The sequence below is a fragment of the Callorhinus ursinus genome, unplaced genomic scaffold, assembly GCF_003265705.2.
Source record: "Callorhinus ursinus isolate GAN/ISIS: 27379988/994484 unplaced genomic scaffold, GSC_fseal_2.0 scaffold4, whole genome shotgun sequence".
NCBI classification, from domain to species: Eukaryota; Metazoa; Chordata; class Mammalia; order Carnivora; family Otariidae; genus Callorhinus; species Callorhinus ursinus.
This window is the reverse complement of record NW_027397066.1, coordinates 39122793-39139172: the sequence shown is the minus strand read 5'-3', so window position 1 is coordinate 39139172 and position 16380 is coordinate 39122793. Positions and strand designations below refer to the sequence as shown.

The window sequence follows — 16380 nt, the reverse complement described above, 5'->3', positions numbered from 1 at the left end:
ACCCTTACTTAACCTTCCAAATCAGAACACTTTTGTAGACCTACGCCAAAACTCAGGGACAATGGCCCTGAGCTCACAATACGGTTACTCTTATTAGTTGGTTTTCAACGCAGCGCAGAGGAAGTTCCATAGAACTCTGAACAAAGCTGTAAACTGCTTTGAGGATTTGCAAATTTCCCTTCAACCTAATAAGGGTGTTCAGCAAAGTAATTCCAGGCGGAAAAGGGATTTCCCTTAGTTACCGGGAAGGCGAGGGCTGTGCCTCTGCGCACGCGCACAAGGGCTCCGGCGTCTCCACGCCCGGCCCCCAACCCCACCCGAGAGAGTCACGTGGGTGAGCCGACGCTCTAGAGGCGCCACCGGGCCTTGTCATGTGACCGAGGTTCCTGCTTCGTACTAGGATGGAGCCGGAAGAGGGGACGCCCTTGTGGCAGCTGCAGAAGCTTCCAGCCGAGCTGGGCCCGCAGGTGAGGAGAGCGCACGCGGCGTGGCAGGCGGGGTTCTGGCACAGCCCGGCCTGCAGGTCCGGCCCGGTCTGATCGAGATGTCTTCGCTGGGCTCACCGGGGCTGCCCAGGGCAGGGACGGGGGAATGGGCGTGATGTCGGGGTCCGGCCCCCTTCGTCCCCTGGAGAGCTGAGGAGGCCGAGGCCTTTGGCGCCACCTCCGCGCCCCTGCTTGGAGCTGCTCCTCGAGGGGCTTTTCGAGCTGACTTGCGGCCGGCCAAGCTCGCACCCGGGTGGGGTCGGCCCGTCAGCTCCCAAGCGCGGCTTGGTGACTGGGCTGGGGAGCGAAGTCGCCACCATAGTATTTGAAATCTTACAACGTGGAGCCAGTGGTTTGCAGCCTCTCCTTCATTCATACAGTACACACCTTCACTGTCCCTGTGCACCAGGCACAGTGCTAGGTGCTGGGGACAAGCTGGTGACCTAGAGAAGTATACCCTGCCCCCTTGAGGGCGACAGAAAAAAAATTGGTAAGTGCTTCCAATAACTGGGCGACTTACTTTAGGTAGCGTGGTATAAGGTAGCCTTTCCCTCAAGAGGTGACATATACATTGACACCCGGAGCCTGGGAAGGACCTTGGCCGTGAGGATCTGGGAAAAGCAGCTTTGTTCATTCATCCGGCCAGCTTTGCCCTGAAGTTTGCCTTGTGCTGAGTGCCCATATGGTATAAGGTGAAATGGTGAATGAGATACAGCCTGTGCCCCTGTGGAGCTTGCTATCTAATAAGGAAACCAAACTGAATTAACCAGTAATGAGCTTGTGGGACAGGTAGCACCCCAGATTCGAGGGGGCAAGGAGAGGCTTTGCAGAAAAGAAACATCTAAATTTCTAGGTTGAGTTCTGAAGGATGAGTAGGAACCAGACAGTCTAGAAGGAAGAGTGTTTTAGGCAGGGGAATAGCAGCTACAAGGCTAGAGGAAGGAAACCAGCCTCCACAGGTTTCAGGACCTGTTGTAATTTTTAGAGGCTGAAATTTGAGTGAGCAGAGCAGGGAGAGTAAGGCTAGACAGTTTAGTAGGAAGTCAGGTGGCTCCAGTCTTTATATGCCTTGCTTGTGTGTTTAGCCGCAGTACCAAAGGCACTGGCAGTTTTGAGTTTGAAAAATCAAATGTGGAGACAGTAATTACATCTAATAAGTATCTTGACTGAACTGTGAAAGGAAAAGAAAACCCAGTGGTTGCTGTAAGAGAAAAATCTGACTGAGAAGTGGGTTTTTCCCCCCTTGAAAAGAAGGAAAGACCTGAAGGAAATTTGCCTGTCTCTAAAAGAAAGCAGTATGTGCAAAATTGAGCTTCATTATTAGCTCTGGGAGCTGTGGTTCTGTTTGTCATCAGAAGTCAGTCTACTAATTCATTGTATTGTAGTTAATACATAAATATGTTTACTCCTCCTCTGTCCCACAACAATTCAGGTCTCATTACACAACTTCTTGACTGGTTGGCTTGCCTCTGGTCTCTTTTATTCTGAACTCCTTCCGGGTAGATACTTTATCTTTAGTTCTGGAGAATTGTGTCTGGCTCAAGGTGGGTTCTTAATCAGTATTCACTGAGGGAAGGAATTAATGCATATTAAAATCTGCTCAACCATGGGGCAGTTATCTGGATGCCAAGCTTTGGTGGGCTGGCCTTCAGTGTCAGTGATAGGCATCACTGAGTAAGTCCCAATTCTGTTCCATTCACAAAGGGTGAAGGGTGGGAGTGGGGGCTTCGCCTACATAATGTGATAGAGGGGTATGTGGTAGGCAGCTTTTATAAGCCCCACATTTAGATCTTCTTTTTTCCTTTATTCCATTTACAGTGGGAAAGTGTGGGGGAGATGGAGAATAGACTTTACTTAATTTTTATCAGGATCAAAAAAACCTGTCTTAACTCTTTTCTGTGATTTTACCAGTGCGGAAACAGAAATGTCAGCAGAGAGTTTGAGTAATGTGCCTGAGGTATCAAACTAGTAAGTGGTAAAGGTGGAACATGTGTTCAGATCTGTTGACCGTGAGTCTTTGTATTAGCCTTCTGCCCCTGTCTTCATTCTGCCTACTTCTTAGGTAAGGCCCATAACCTTTCCCACCCTGTAGGGTGATCACACCTAGGTCTCTGCATCCAGCCAAAGATCTCATCCCTGAGTGTCAGGCTTCTGCTGAGACACCCCAGGTATCTCAAATTCAGTGTGTCCCTGGCTGAACTACTCGTTTTTCCCCCCAGAACTACTCTTCCTGTGGTTGTAGCTTCATTTTTGATTTAGGGCACCACCATTTACCCAGCCACTCAACCTAAAATGTGAGTATCATCCTTGGTTCCTCCTCCTTTTCACATCTCTTTTACCTCTGTACTGGCTCCATTTTGAGTGTCCTCAATTATTTAGGCCCCCCCCGATTTCTTCCTGGTAAACTGAGGGCAGGGGGCCTTTGGTCTCACCATCTCTCTTTTCCTTTTCTTTCCTTTTATCTCCCAACTTGTTAGCAAATTTATGGAAAAATAATGCAAATATGTGAATAGGTTGCTTCCCTGTGGAAATAATTAAAGAGCCTAGACACTGCAAACAGGGCCTTTTATGATTTGGCCTCCACTCACCTCTCCAGTCTTATATCCTGTCTTTTTTCAAATTGAACAAGTGATTTTACACTTCCAGTCTGTGCATATGCTGTTGCTTGTGACTAGGAATGCCCTTCTCTTCTGTTTCGATGGCCAGCTACTTGTCCTTTTAAAACAGCCCTTTCCTGCTTCCTCTCTGTGTTCCTTTGTATCTTCTGTAAACTTATAACATAGCTCCAATCATTCTGAATTGCATTTATGTATTTGTATGTTTGTCTTTCTCTAGTGGACTAAAGCTCTGATACGGTAGAAACTTAATCTTGTTTATCTTCAGTTTCTCATTTGTAAAATGGGGATAATAACAGTACTTACCTCATGGGGTTGTAGTGAGGATGAGCACAGTGCTTGGTACTCAGTTCGGGCTCCATAAATGGTAGTTATTATGGCTGTTTTTGCTTTGTATTTCCATTAACTTGTTTAACAATTGGATAAGGTGCTCATTACATATTTGAATATATGAATACAAACATTTATAAATGAATGGATAAATGAATGAATAAAAACATTTACATCCCAAAAGATAGCACTTTTATTTTTTAGTTAGAGTTCTGGGTTTTGCTTTAGCCTGGGGGCAGATTGGGATAAGATGGGATATGTGTAGAGAATTTTGAATGAATTTAAAATTGAGAATGTTTGTTGACTTATGGTAAATAAAAAGTCTGTTCACATAGTGCATTAGCCATCATTTGGAAGCGGGGTTACCAGTTTCTCATTTCTATTCTGATATGTGTGGTGTTATAGAGAAAGAGTTACTGCTTAAAATGGAGTAGAATATGGTTCAGGGGGAAAGAGTTGGAAGACTTGTTGCTTAAATTCATTTCCAAATTATTTGGATTCAGATACTCTTTTTACAGGACACAAATATTCCCTGGGAAAGAAAACCATATTAATCATTTATCTAGTATAGTGCTGGCATAGTAGGCACTCACTTAATGTATGTTAAAGACATGGAACATAATACCAGTAGTAGTAGTGGTGGTGGTAGTGGTAGTAATAGTGATAATAATAATAAGAAGAAGTATGACAGTGGCTAGCAATGTTTGTGTTTTATACATGCCAGGAATGTGCCAAGTAAATTTCCATGTGCTCATTTAATCCTTACTACCTTATGGGGGTAGATGATATTTTCATTTTATACATGAGGAAACAGGCACAGAACATTTAAATAACTTGATAAAACTAGTTAAGTGGTGGAACTAGGATTCAAACTAGACAGTTTTATTCCAAAATTCAGTGTTAATAACTGTGTTCAGTTATATATGTGTTAGGACTTCCATTGCTGATGCTAAGGTAGGGTAGAGATGAATGTAAAAAAGAAAAAGAAAGGTACTGACCGCTTTCTTGGAGTGGACCAAAAGAAGTGAGTATGAATGCTGTGAAAATGGAAGTAAAGGGAAATGAAGTTTGTCGATCTATGGTAAAAAATACCTTTAGTCTAAAAGTCATACTTTTTTTAGATTATTGATATAAATACAATGTCTAAGTAATACCAAGGTGAAACCTTTATATTCACCATCTTTCTTTCATGAATATTGGGGAAACAACAGTGTATCTATGAAATTATTTTAGCTCCTGAAATTATAGAAAATCTGGGGTTTTTATTGGAGCTTTAATTTTTAATTAATGAGAATAATGTTAAAAATAGTTATATTTCAACCTCAGCTGCTTTTGTAGATAACATGAGTTTGTCCCAACTATATTTGTTTCCTGCAAGGAAGATAAATCTTTTTTATAAGTTTACTTATAATTCATTTATTTCCTTTTCTCTCTAGCTTCTTCACAAAATAATTGATGGCATTTGTGGCCGAGCTTATCCTCTCCACCAGGATTATCACAGTGTTTGGGATTCAACAGAATGGAAGAATGTTCTGGAAGATATTACGAAATTTTTCAAAGCTGTAGTTGGTAAAAATTTATCTGATGAAGAGGTAACTTCACTCCAATTTTCTGTACCTTATAATAAATAATAAATTGTTTTCAGGTTTTTCTTAAGTTGGTCTTTAGGGCACTATATTATACAAGAGCCATCATCAGTAATACACACACACACACACACACACACACACACACACACACACACACATACACTTTTTTTTAAAGATTTTATTTATTTGAGAGAGAGAACATGAAAGATCAGGAATGGGGGTGGGGGTGGCGGAGGGAAAGGGCAGAGGGAGAGGGAGAAGCAGACTCCCTGTTGAGCAGGTTGAGCAGGGAGCCTGATTTGGCAGAATCCCAGGACCCTGGGGTCATGCAAAGGCAGATGCTTAACTGACTGAGCCACCCAGGCGCCCCCAATAAGTATATATTATATTACAATAAAAACCTCATAATTGTGAGTAGGCAAATCTGATTGTGGAAGTTCTTATTTTTTATAGTTTTGGTTGGTTGTGTTTTTAAAATTGTGACATTTAAATCATGTAGAAGAAAACTAAAAGTTATATAACTGACACCTGCACTTGCATTATCACAATTAAACAGTTGTTAACATCTTTATGCATTACAGGTTTGTGTGTTTGTTTTAGAAACAAGACATTATAGATATACCTAAATACCACCTGGGCATGCCGCCCTTCCCCAAGAGATCACCACTTGTGAAGTTGGTGTACATGTTTTGTAGTCTATATTGTATGAATATTTATATTGTAAACAATATATATAATTATTTGAGCTAAACATGTAACTTGTGAATGATAACATGTATCCCTTTGTAATTTTTTATGGAATGTTGTGTTTTAGACTTATCAGTGTTGGTAAATGTAGATCTGGTTCATGTATTTTAACTCTTACAGTATTTGATGGTAGGAATTAGCAGGACTTATTTTTCCGGCCCCCTCCTGATGAACTATTAGATCATTGCCTCTTTAATGTATAGTATTTCTACAAATATTTTGTACATGTCTCCTTGTCCACATATTAGCCAACTTTTCTTGGATAGACATCTTGACATGAAATTATAGGGTCATGGAGTATCCTTCCATTGAATTGCTTTTGTACTTTGGTCAAAAATTATTTTGGCATGTTTGTATAGGTTGCCTACTAAAAATGTAGTTATATATGTTCATTTTGATTTGGATGATATTCTGGGTGGGAGTTCTTTGTTAGGTATATGTATTTTAAATATCTTCTCTCATATGGCTTGCCTTTTCACTCTTAATGGTGTCTTTTTGTGAACAGAAGCTCTGAATTTTAATCAAGTCCAGCTTTGTCAATATTTCTTTTGGTGGTTAGTGCTATTAAAGTCATGTTTAAGAAATATTTGTGCCAAAGTCATGAAGATGTGTTTGTTAGTTTTCTTGTAGAAGCTCTCACATTTATGTTACTGATGCATTTTGAATTAATATTTGTGTGTGGAGTAAGGGTCGAGTTCACATTTTTTCACATCAATAGCCAACTGACCCAGTAACGTTTATTGAAATGACCGTCCTTGGTCCCATAGAATTTCTGTGCAGCCTTTGTTGTAAATCAGGTCACTGTATATGTATGTATCTGGACTTTTTTTTTAAGATTTTATTTATTTATTTGACAGAGAGTGCAAGAGAGAGAGCGCTCACAGACGGGGGTGCAGGCAGAGGGAGAAGCAGGCTCCCCACTGAGCAGGGAGCCCAATGTGTGGCTTGGTCCCAGGACGCTGGGATCATGACCTGAGCCGAAGGCAGACGCTTAACCAACTGAGCCACCCAGGTGCTCCTGCATCTGGACTCTTAATTCTGCTCCATTGTCTATATTTTTCAGTATTACACTGTCTTAATTACTGTAGAATTAAAGCTATGTTACATAAAGTCTTGATATCTGGCAGTAGAAGACCTTTAACTTCATGCTTCTCCAAGATTGCTTTGGCTATTCTAGGCCCTCTGTATTTTCATGTACATTTTAAAATCAGCTTGTCAATTTCAACCAAAAAACCTGATGGGCTGCCATACCAAAATACTATACACTGGGTAGCTTAAACAACAAGAGTTTATTTCTCACAATACTAGAGGCTGGTGAGTCCAAGATAAAGGTGCTGACTGATTTGATTCCCTGTTGAGGGGAATTCCCTGGCTGCGGCCTACCTTCTTGTGTTTCTCACATTGGTGAGGGGAGAGGGACAGAAGCCATGCTCTCTTGTGTCTCTTTTTATAAGGGCACTAATCCTATCAAGAGGGCTCCAACTCTTATGACCTATTAAACCTAATTACTTCTTAGAGGCCCCATCTTTAAATATCATCACAATGAAGGTTAGGATTGCAACATAGGAATTTTGGGGTGACATACTTAAGTTCATGGCGTGGGGATTGCACTGAATCTCTAGATCATTTTGGGAAAAATTTACAGCTTAATATTAATCCTCCCAGTCCATGAACATGGTATAACATTCCATTTGTTTGGATGACTTCAATTTCTCCAACATTTTGTAGTTTTTAATATAGAGGTCTTGCAAATATTTTGTTAGATTTATTTCTAAGTAATTGATATTTTTGATGTTTTTAAATTTTGTTCTCCAATTGTTTATTGCTAGGATGTAGAAACACCGCCAATTTTATGTCTTTACCCCATGCTTAATAGTCTTTAAAAATTTTATTTGATGGCTTATAAAATGGGTTTTTTTGGATTTTTTGGGGTATACAATTATTTTCTTGTTAAATTTTAATATCTTTTTTTCCCTTACCTTATTGCACTAGCTAACATCTTTAAAACAGTGTTGGAAAAAAAATCAGTCTTATTCCTGACCTTAGGGAGAATGTATTCACTATTTTATCATTTATTGTGTTGGCTGTATGATTTTCTGGATATTGACTATTAGATTAAAGAAGTTTCCTACAGTTCCTACTTTACTGAGAATTGTTATCATTAATAGGTATTGAATTATCTTTAAATACTCTTTTCCTAAATTTGTTATTTTGTTCTCCTTTATTTTGTTGATGTGTCTTTCATTGGATTTTTAAATGCTAAACTAACCTTGCATTGCCAAAATAAATGCCACTTGGTCATGATGTATTATCTTTTTATGTATCTGTAGATTTGATTTGCCAGTATTTTATTTAGGATTTTTGCATCTGTTCTTGTGTGGTACTGGCTCATAGTTTTTCTTTTCTGTAATGCCCTTGTCAGGATGTCAAGTTTTATTCTGGTCTAATAAAATGAATTAGGAAGTATTTTTTCTCTTATTCTCTGGAGGAGTTTAAGATTGATTTTATTTCTTTCATAGTACTATGTTACTATGTTGTATAATTTTCAAATATTTGGAATTTTTTTATCAGTTACGATAAATTAATTACCCCATGGTAAAAAAAATATAAATAGTTTGATTTCAGTCCTTTGAAATCTGTTGTGATTTGCTACATGGCTCATCATATGGTTCATTTTGGTGAATGATCCATATATTTTTGAAAATAATATGTATTCTGTAGTTGTTGAACACAATGTTCTATATGTCAGGTTTAAGGAAGATAGTGTTTTTCAGTTCTTTGTCTTTACTGATTTTTTTTGTCTTTTTCTGTCAGTTACTGGGAGATGTGTCAACATTCTAATTATGAAGGTAGATTTATCCATTTCTCCTTTTAGTTCTGCCAAGTTGTGTTGTTTTATATATTTTGAATATATATTAGGTGCACACAAGTTAATGATTGTTCTTTCAGTTGAATGGCCCTTGGGCCTTCTTTATTTCTCATAATACTTCTTGCCTTAAAGGCTACACTGTCTGATATTAAAATAACTATACCAGCTTTAGTGGTCTTTGCTTCCATGCTACTTCATCAGTCAGTCCTTTTCATTTCTGTTTTGCAAAAATTTGTTAAAATCTCTTGTTTGGGGGAGCCTGGGTGGCTCAGTCATTAAGCTATCTGCCTTCGGCTCAGGTCATGATCCCAGGGTCCTGGGATGGAGCCTCACATCGGGCTCCCTGCTCAGCAGGAGGCCTGCTTCTCCTTCTCTCACTCGCTTTGCTTGTGTTCCTTCTCTCGCTGTGTGTCTCTCTGTCAAATAAATAAATAAAATCTTAAAAAAAAAATCTCTTGTTAGTTATGCATTCTCATTCTTTTCATGAGAAGAAAATATATATTTTTTAACTGTCATTTTAAAGGTTTTATGAAAGGGGAGTGGAGCTGTGCGTTTACATTTTAAACAGACCCTTTCACTTATTTTCTGTTTATTTTTATTTTCATAGATATTTCAGCAGTTGAATCAGTTGAATTCATTTCATCAACAAGCTATCATGAAATGCTTGAAAAGTAGGAAAGATGAAATCAAGCAGGCTCTGTTAGAAGAAATAGTTGATATTTCTTCTGCACAGCTACAGGATTTTGATTGGCAGTTAAAGGTGAGAATCTATTTATGGGCATGTATTTTTTTTATCTCATTTTTTGAATAGAAATGTTTATTCTTCATAATATACATCTAAAATTTCTGTCATTTTAAGAATACATTGTCAAAAATTGTATTTTTACATTCACTTAGTACAAACATCCACATAATATGTAAAAACATTACATTGATAATTTAATTAACTAGAGCTGTGAATCATTAAATGTCTTAAGTAGTGGAGTAGTATGTATTCAACATCTGTTTTTGGCTAGAACTTTCTAGACTTTATAGTCTTCCTGAGATTGGTAAATACGATTCTACCTCCAGGGGGAAAATCTATAATGTGCTATTAAAAGAGCACTTAAAAAACATTTTGAGGGGCGCCTGGGTGGCTCAGTTGGTTAAGCGACTGCCTTCGGCTCAGGTCATGATCCTGGAGTCCCGGGATCGAGTCCCACATCGGGCTCCCTGCTCGGCAGGGAGTCTGCTTCTCCCTCTGACCCTCTTCCCTCTCATGCTTTCTATCTCTCATTCTCTCTCTCTCTCTCAAATAAATAAATAAAATCTTTAAAAAAAAAAAAACATTTTGAAAAGAGACTCATGATCAGTAGCAATGGGTAGTTCTAATTCTGTTTTCATTCATTAAATCTTTTTAGTTAATTTAGTAGTAATTTTACTTTTGGCTGCCAAATATAAGAGATACTTAAATTGGAGCCAAACCAAAAAAGAATGAACAGGAACTTGAAATCGTGGTACATGAAGGTTTTTTGAAACACTTGAGACCATCTATCCAGAAAAGAAAAACTTTATTAGAAAAATTATAGTTATCTCTAAAGGACTAAAAGTCATCTGTATGGATGAGGGAATTGATACATGCTTTGTGGCTTCAGAGGCTAGGACAAAGGGTAAGGTCTCAGATACATAGTTTGCAGTAAGATGAGTTCATGTTCAACTTAAGGAGAACTGTTTTACACCTGTCAGTATCTGAAGATTATTTTAACCTCTTCTTGAGGAAGCATGTTCATCATTGGTCATATTCAAACAGACTGAGAAAGCAGTTACTGGAGACACTGAGGAGGAGAATTATCTTTGATACTTCCAAATCTCAGATATTATGAGTCCTGGTTTTTTAAGAGAGAATGAAGGAGGTATGTGAGGATTTAATTCTGTAGTGTGTGCACTCTGAGGATGTTTGTTAGGGAAGTAGTTCCTTACCAATCATTGTACAAGTAATGAATGGTACAAGTAAATTTTTGCAAGTAGTAACACTTTGAAGATTCAGGTATTGTGGAGTTTTTTAGCTCAGATTCCAGGAAAATTGATTTTCCCTTTGCCATCTGCCAATGAAGCTGTGGTGCTTGTTTCAAAAATTATTTATATCATAAATATTTGGTTCCTCGTTTCCTCTAGGATTCTCTTTAAACAGAAAATAGGAAGTGGAGTAAATATTGAGTGTTTTTGCTGAGTGGCTCTAATTGAAAGTGGTATCTTGATAACATGTTTATCAATAATTTAGTAGAGAATTAGCTGACTGTAAATTAAGTATCTTCATTGCACAGGGTTTACCAGTGTTTTTAGTTTTATCTTTGTACATGGACTTCATCCTCTTGGTATCTTCACAGTTCGTTAAGCTTTAAGAAGTCTTGGTTTCGTGATGCACTGGACCCATTCAGTATTTCCTTTTCCAGCCATAACTCTGCTCTGGACTTTCTGCTTCTACCACAAACTTTGGACTGTTGGTCCTTTTTTCCCTCGTCGTCTTCCTCTCTGTCATCCTCCTTTCTCAGTCTGTTCTTCATATATGTGTTGGTTTGGCATGGGTTTCTTTATTTCTTCCACCTTTTCCTGTACTTGACAGCAAACAGGAGTATTCTTAAGATGTATTGTTAATGAGCTCTGATGCATATTTAATGTAGTCTTTTTTATTACTTATTAATTACTGTTTTCCTCATTTTAAACAGCTTGCACTGTCTAGTGACAAGATTGCTACTTTACAAATGCCACTTTTAAACCTTCATCTGGACATAAAAGAAAATGGTGAAGTCAAACCATATTCTGTTGAAATGAGTAAAGAAGAGCTGCAGAATCTAATAAATTCCTTGGAGGCAGCTAATAAGGTATTTGTTTTAATTTTGTTGTGTGTTTTAAAATGTTTAAGTTTTGATTGATATCCTTAGAACAATAGAAGAAAAATTCATAATTGACTTTTCATATTTCTTTTATTCCTGATATTTTATGTTAAGCACAGAAAATACCTTGTTATGTTCTGCATCTCTAGTTTTAGATATTTAATTATAACTTGTAATTTTAATGACTTAGTTTTGAGCATAATTTATCAAGTAGTTATTTTTGATAGAATAATAGTGCTCTTCTAACAGCTAGATTTTTTTGCCTCGGTCCTCATTAATGATAAAAATAAAATTTTTACTAAAAAAAATAAAACTTTTACCTTGGGGCTATGAAATTAGTTGATCCTGAAGTGTTTTTATGATGATTATGTCATAAAGAAAAGAGTGTCTTATTTAAATGCACAGATAAGGGGTGCCTGAGTGGCTCAGTTGGTTAAACGTCTGCCTTTGGCTTGGGTCATGATCCCAGGGTCCTGGAATCGAGCCCCACTTTGGGCTCCCTGCTCAGTGGGGAGCCTGCTTCTCCCTCTGCTGCTCCCCCTGCTTGTGCTGTCTCTCTCTCTCTCTGTCAAATAAATAAAATCTTTTAAAAAAAGAAGTTTTAGCTGCACAAATAGAATTGTTTTTATAATCCTCTAAGTACAGGAGACAAAATATGGCTTGTAGTTATGACAAAATCAGGTAAAACTGATAAGTGACTAAAAATTTTATATGTAAAAAGGATTGACTAAATAACAGGAACCATTCTCAGTATTTAATGAGAAAAATCATATTTAAACAATAGAAACTGCTGCTGTCAGAAAGAAATAAAAATAACTGTCTCTGTGTACGTGTGTTCCTTTCATGATTGCTTAGCATTGGGTGCCTGGGTGGCTCAGTCTGTTAGGCGTCTGCCTTAGGCTCGGGTCATGATCCCAGAGTCCTGGGATCGAGTCCTGCATTGGGCTCCCTGCTCCGCGGGAAGTCTGCTTCTCCCTCTCCCTCTGCCTGCCGCTCCCCCTGCTTGTGCTCTCTCTGTCTCTGTCAAATAAATAAATAAAATTTAAAAAAGAAAAGATTTCTCAGCATTTGTTCTAGTAATCTGTTTTCCAGTGATCAATGTCAGATATTCTAACCAACTTCTCTTGCCCCTGACCAACCTTCTTGGCTCTACCTTTTTTTTTTTTTTAAGTAGTCTCCATGCCCAGCGTGGAGCCCAGTGCGGGGCCTGAACTCATGACCCTGAGATCAAGACCTGAGCTGAGATCAAGAATCGGATGCTTAACTGACTGAGCCACCCAGGCGCCTCGGCTCTTTTTTTTTTTCTTTTAGATTTTATTTATTTATGTATTTACTTTGAAAGAGAGAGAGCGCGCAGGGCACACGTGAGTGCGTGAGCAGGCAGGAGTGGCAGAGGGAGGGGGAGAAGCAGACTCCCTGCAGAGCAGGGATTTTTTTCCCAATGCAGGACTCCATCCCAGGACTCTGGGATCATGACCTGAGCCAAAGGCAGATGCTCAACCGACTGGGCCACCCAGGTGCCCCCCGGCTCTGCCTTTTTGAAACCCTGGTATATTCAGCTTCCATCCGTATTCTGCAGTTACTCAGTCATTTTAGTGCCATGATGATTGGTCCACATGCCTAGTAGCCACACTGGTAGCCTGGCTTGCTTTTGGATGGGGCTCAATGTCTTAGGGAGTGTGTGGTCGAGCCTCATGTAGATGTTAATTGAGTCTGAACCATGGATCCCGGCAGGCATGCATCATCAATTACTGTGCATTGTACTTGCTTGTTATCAGTTCTCCTGTCTTCAGAGATTTCAAAGCATTTCGTTAAGCAGATACAGGCATCATTCTGGAATAACCTGATTTCCCATCCCCCACCCCTGACTTTGTGTTTTAAGGTGGTCCTGCAGTTGAAATAACCAACACTCTGAGATTCTACTGCTACCCCAGATGCGGCCAAGTGAATACTGTGCGTTCAGAATACCTACGCTATACTGACTGTTTTGCTCTGCTGAGAACGCAGCATGTTGGGCTTACAGAGATGCAAATGTATCCGCTTTCCTGCAGAACAGGAAATGACATGGTCGACAGGAAATGCATAAAAAATGAAAGATGAAAAAGCTCTAATAGCAGTTTATATTTTCATAATGGCTGTTTTGCCTCATTTATTAAATATTTGAGAAATCTTTATAGATATACAGTTTTATTGAAAGCTAAAAATAGGCTCTAAAGTAATGTAAACATACAAAGCACAAATCTACTTGAATGTTGCTTAAAGGAATATATGAATCACAAGGGTGTGTATTCTGGGTATATATGATTAATTTGTAGTATTTTAAAAAATAGCTTTTAAAGAATGTGTAAGCTGCATATGTAACTCAGGAGATTCCATATCTTTCTTCTGTTTCAAAGGAAAGATTATAAAATATAAAATTTCTTAGAGAAAGAAGCTCCTCTTCAGACATGAACAAGAAAAAATACTTAAAATTGTGTCAACAGTTTTGAGTTTATGAATTCTAGAGATCAAAATCTTTTACTCGGGTGGGAAAAAATGAAAATAACACTGTTACTTCTGCATTTCTCTGTCTGATCGGGAGGCTGTGCTTTGTTAAAAAGAATAGATGTCATTGTATCATGTATATATAACTCTTCGGGTATCAGCTGAGATTAAATTTAAGTCCATTTTTGTTATAGACTTTTAATATTGAAGTTAACAGTTTTGGGTGTTAACTTCACTGGAAAACAAACCATTTTTAATTTCAGTTAACTAAAAACAAGCATTCTGAACAAATAAAAAATATCATTTTACTTTTACATATTGCTTTATTTCAAAAGACTTTCTACATAATGCAGTGACCCATAATTAATTGGTACCTGCTGTTTGCAAGCTTAGTTGCTCTTTAGAGCATCAGACTATTATCTGAGGTGTTCAGAACGGTTACTACTATTTCTCATCATAGAGATGAAGATAGGCTTTGAGAGCTTAAAACAAAATACCTGCTCGTGATCTAGGCAGTGCTACTCAAAATGTGTCTGTAGACTAATGCCAGTCTGTGGTCTGTGGACTGTTCGTTACAGGTCAGGGACTAGATGAGGAGCGTATGCCAGAGTGTTCATCAATATATTGCTTTTCTCATTGAGAGATGTTGATTATGGAAAAAATATCAGCTGAACGAAACAGTGTGCTTAGGGAGGTCGTTGACTTACGCCCTGTGCAAGTTCCTTATGTCACGGACCAGTAGCAGTTTGCAGGCGAGCACTTTAAATAATGCAGGTGATTGCTGATGTACGATGGTTTGACTTGAGATTTTTTGACTTTACTTTGGTGCTAAAACAACCTGCATTCAGTAGAAACCATACTTTGAATTTTGATTTTTTTTTAACGCATTTTGAATTTTGATCTTTTCCTGGGCTAGCAATATGCAGTCCAACACTCTTTTCTGATGTTGGGCAGCGGCAGCCCCAAAGCTACCAGGCAGCCATGCGGTCACAAGTAAACAGCTGATATCCTGACAACCATCCTTTACCCAGACAACCATTCTGTTTTTCACTTTCAGTATAGTATTCAGTAAATTATGTGAGGTATTCAACACTTTATTAAAAAATAGGCTTTGTAATTGCACTACTGGGTATTTACTACAAAGATACAAATGTAGGGATCCAAAGGGGTATGTGCACCCCTTGTTTATAGCAGCAATGTCCACAATAGCCAAACTGTGGAAAGAGCCAAGATGTCCATTGACAGATGAATGGATAAAGAAGATGTGGTATATATACACAATGGAATATTATGCGGCTGTCAAAAGGAATGAGATCTTGCCATTTGCAACAACGTGTATGGAACTGGAGGGTGTTACGCTGAGCGAAATAAGTCAATCAGAGAAAGATGTATCATATGACCTCGCTGATATGAGGAATTCTTAATCTCAGGAAACAAACAGGGTTGCTGGAGTGGTTGGGGGTGGGAGGGATGGGGTGGCTGGGTGATAGACATTGGGGAGGGTATGTGCTATGGTGAGCGCTGTGAATTGTGCAAGACTGTTGAATCACAGATCTGTACTTCTGAAACAAATAATGCAACATATGCTAAGAAAAAAGAAGATAGCAGGAGGGGAAGAATGAAGGGGAGTAAGTCGGAGGGGGAGATGAACCATGAGAGACGATGGACTCTGAAAAACAAACTGAGGGTTCTAGAGGGGAGGAGGGTGGGGGGATGGGTTAGCCTGGTGATGGGTATTAAAGAGGGCACATTCTGCGTGGAGCACTGGGTGTTATGCACAAACAATGAATCATGGAACACTACATCAACTAATGATGTATGGTGATTAACATAACAATAAAAAATTTAAAAAATAGGCTGTTAGATGATTTTGCTCAACTGTAGGCTAATGTGAGTGTTCTGAGCATTTAAGGTAGAGTAGGCTAAGCTGTGATGTTCAGTAGGTGAGGTATATTAAATGCATTTTTGACTTACAGTATTTTCAGTTTATGATGGGTTTATTGGGATGTAAACCCATCATGTTGAAGAAGATCTATACTGACTTAAGGTCCTTTGGAATTTCAACCCTCCATTTTCTTCTTTTGATGAGCAGAAAATCTTGCTGTACTTACTCTTCCTCTCACCACCTTATTTATCACTCCATTAGAATATTTAACCACTTTATTGAAATCTCACCGATACACTGAAAACTTCACATATTTAAAGTGTATAATCTGGTAAGTTTTGACATCTATACTCCCAAGAAAGCATCACCTCTGTCAGGATTGTGAACATAGCAATCACTCCTAAAAGTTTCCTCCTATTTCTTTGTAATCCCTGCTCCTGTGCCCTCCCCCCCAACCCCCAATCGGCTTCCTGCCACTCGTAGACTTGTTCACACTTTTCAAG

At 38.7% G+C, this 16380-nt stretch overlaps 1 protein-coding gene across 1 annotated transcript; it reads left to right on the top strand.

The window, feature by feature from the left end:
- Positions 1–338: 338 nt before the first annotated feature.
- Positions 339–14306, top strand: COMMD8 (COMM domain containing 8). Its single transcript, XM_025887596.2, has 5 exons — positions 339–467; positions 4867–5022; positions 9243–9395; positions 11341–11496; positions 13391–14306. Exons 1-5 carry the CDS (start codon positions 402–404, stop codon positions 13409–13411), a joined length of 552 nt encoding a protein of 183 aa, XP_025743381.1. The 5' UTR covers positions 339–401; the 3' UTR covers positions 13412–14306.
- The last annotated feature ends 2074 nt before the right edge of the window (positions 14307–16380 follow it).